This window comes from Otolemur garnettii, unplaced genomic scaffold, assembly GCF_000181295.1.
Source record: "Otolemur garnettii isolate 467f Iridium unplaced genomic scaffold, OtoGar3 scaffold00005, whole genome shotgun sequence".
Taxonomy (NCBI): domain Eukaryota; kingdom Metazoa; phylum Chordata; class Mammalia; order Primates; family Galagidae; genus Otolemur; species Otolemur garnettii.
The window spans coordinates 3,293,548-3,295,796 of NW_003852400.1; the positions used below are offsets into that span (position 1 = coordinate 3,293,548).

The 2,249-nt window shown below is 41.2% G+C and overlaps 1 protein-coding gene across 1 annotated transcript in view; it reads left to right on the top strand.

Annotated features, from left to right (window-relative positions):
* Positions 1 to 2,249, top strand: part of PUS7 (pseudouridylate synthase 7 (putative)) — a 64,448-nt gene that overhangs the window by 54,277 nt on the left and 7,922 nt on the right. Inside the window, 1 exon segment of the mRNA XM_023519621.1 lies at positions 336 to 510. Within this exon segment, the coding sequence (XP_023375389.1) occupies positions 336 to 510 (175 nt within the window).

Sequence of the window (2,249 nt, forward strand, 5' to 3'; positions counted from 1 at the left end):
GAGGTGGTGGGTTCAAACCCAGCCCTGGCCAAAAAACAATAATAAAATTCTACTTTTTCAGGAGGCTGAGGTGAGAAGATTGCTTGAGCCCAAGATTTGAAGGTTACAACAAGCTGTGATCATGCCATTGCATTCCTGCCTCGGCAACAGACCCTATCTCTTAAAACTAAAAAACAAAACCTGTTTTTTCTAAATCCTTGATTTTTATTTCTTGGGTGGAGTAGAAAAGACAAAAGGATATGTATCCCAACTTAATTTCTTTAAGCTTCCAAGGCCACTGAATCTGTACCAACTTATGACTTCCTTCTGACTTGCTTAGATTTGTATAATTTTAGAAGATTGAGCTCATGAAAATATTGTCCCTTTCCTTAATTTTTCTTCATTTATTGTTTACTTACAAATTTGCAGCCACAGCCACCTATATTGAGGAAGAAGATGTTAATAATTACTCCATCCATGATGTGGTAATGCCCTTGCCTGGTTTCGATGTTATCTACCCAAAGCATAAAAGTAAGTTCCTTGTAGGGGAAAATCATTAAAATAAGTTGAACATAATTAAACTACTAGCAGCCAAGAGTGGGGAAAGGAAAAGAAATTAGTACCTTAACCTAGCAGAACTTCTGTAAGTTGACCACCAAAGTAACACATAAAGTAACAATAAAGTCAACATATGGAGGTGGTCAACATAAGGAAGTAGGCCTACTATGCTGCTAAGTACATGTGATGTGTGTCTGGTCTGTGAAAATTAGGTCAACTTTAGGAAATGGTATAAGTGTAGGGAGGTGGTCAACTATGGAAGTTCCACTATATATTAAATTAAGAAACTAAGGCCAGGACTGGGAATGCCAGGTCTGGGTGGACTGCTGGGACTACTCGGCTTTCCTGCAGAAAGTCAAAAGTAATTTCTACCTGGCTGGGAGTAAGAAGGAAGAGACATCAGTTCCAGAGAAACCAGGAGAGGTCGGCGGTGGAAGGACCTAGGGATGGTCTTGAGATTTTAGACTAGGCGAGGGCTTTGTCAATCATGGTTTTAAGCTGAGAAAGTCAGGAACAGAACCTTTTCCTTAGCCACTGGGAAGTTCATGCTAACAGTCTAGCCCTTTTGACAAGATGTACAAGAGTAAACAGCATGCATTTAGGATGCTAGCATTCCCCATTTCCATCTTTCCCTTCATTTAAAAACAAAAACCTTTATGCATATTTGCAGTGACCTCAAGCATTTTTGCACCAATGATTAAGGCAAGGATTTTTAACCTGGAGTCCACAGGACTCCATGTATAGAATTCAGAGGGTCCATAAATTAGCATGGGAAAATAAAACTTTATTTTCACCAAAAAAAAAAAAAAAAAGCCAGGCATGGTATCTCACACCTATAATCCCAGCAGTACGGGAGGCCAAAGCAGGCCGATCACCTGAGCTCATAAGTTCCAGACCAACCTGAGCTAGAGGAGACCTCCATCTCTAAAAATAGCTGGGCATTGTGGTCGATGCCTGTAGTCACAGCTACTCAGGATGCTGAGGCAAGAGAATCACTTAAGCCCAAGAGTATGAGGTTGCCGTGAGCAATGATGCCATGGCACTCTACTCAACAAAGTGAAACTCTGTCTCAAAAACAAAAAAATTAAGACACTAAATGGTAGAGATGGTGATATTAATATTATTAGTAATAGTATTCTTATTGTTTGCATTGATATTTAGATTTCTGAAATTCATTAAAATTTGTATTAGCATGAGTAGAGTCTAGAGTCTTTGAGAAAATAAATGGATAGTTTTACTATAACATTGCTTTATTTTGAGGAGGGGGACAGAGTCTCACTACATTGCCCTGCGTAGAGTGCTGTGGCATCACAGCTCACAGCAACCTCAAACTCTTGGGCTTAAGTGATTCTCTTGCCTTAGCCTCTCAAGTAGCCGGTACTACAAGTGCCTGCCACAATGCCCAGTTATTTTTTAGTTGCTGTTGTCATTGTTGTTTAGCAGTCCTGGGCTGGGCTCGAACCCACCAGTTTGGTGTATGCAGTCAGTGCGCTACTCACTGAGCTATAGGCATTGAGCCAACATTGCCTTTTTATTTTTTATTTTACTTTGTTGTTGTTGTTGCATTTTGGCCAAGGCCGGGTTTGAACCCACCACCCTCGGTATATGGGACTGGCGCCCTACTCACTGAGCCACAGGCACTGCCCAACATTGCCTTTTTTTTTGAGACGGAGCCTCAAGCTATCCCCCTGGGTGGAGTGCCATGGCATCAC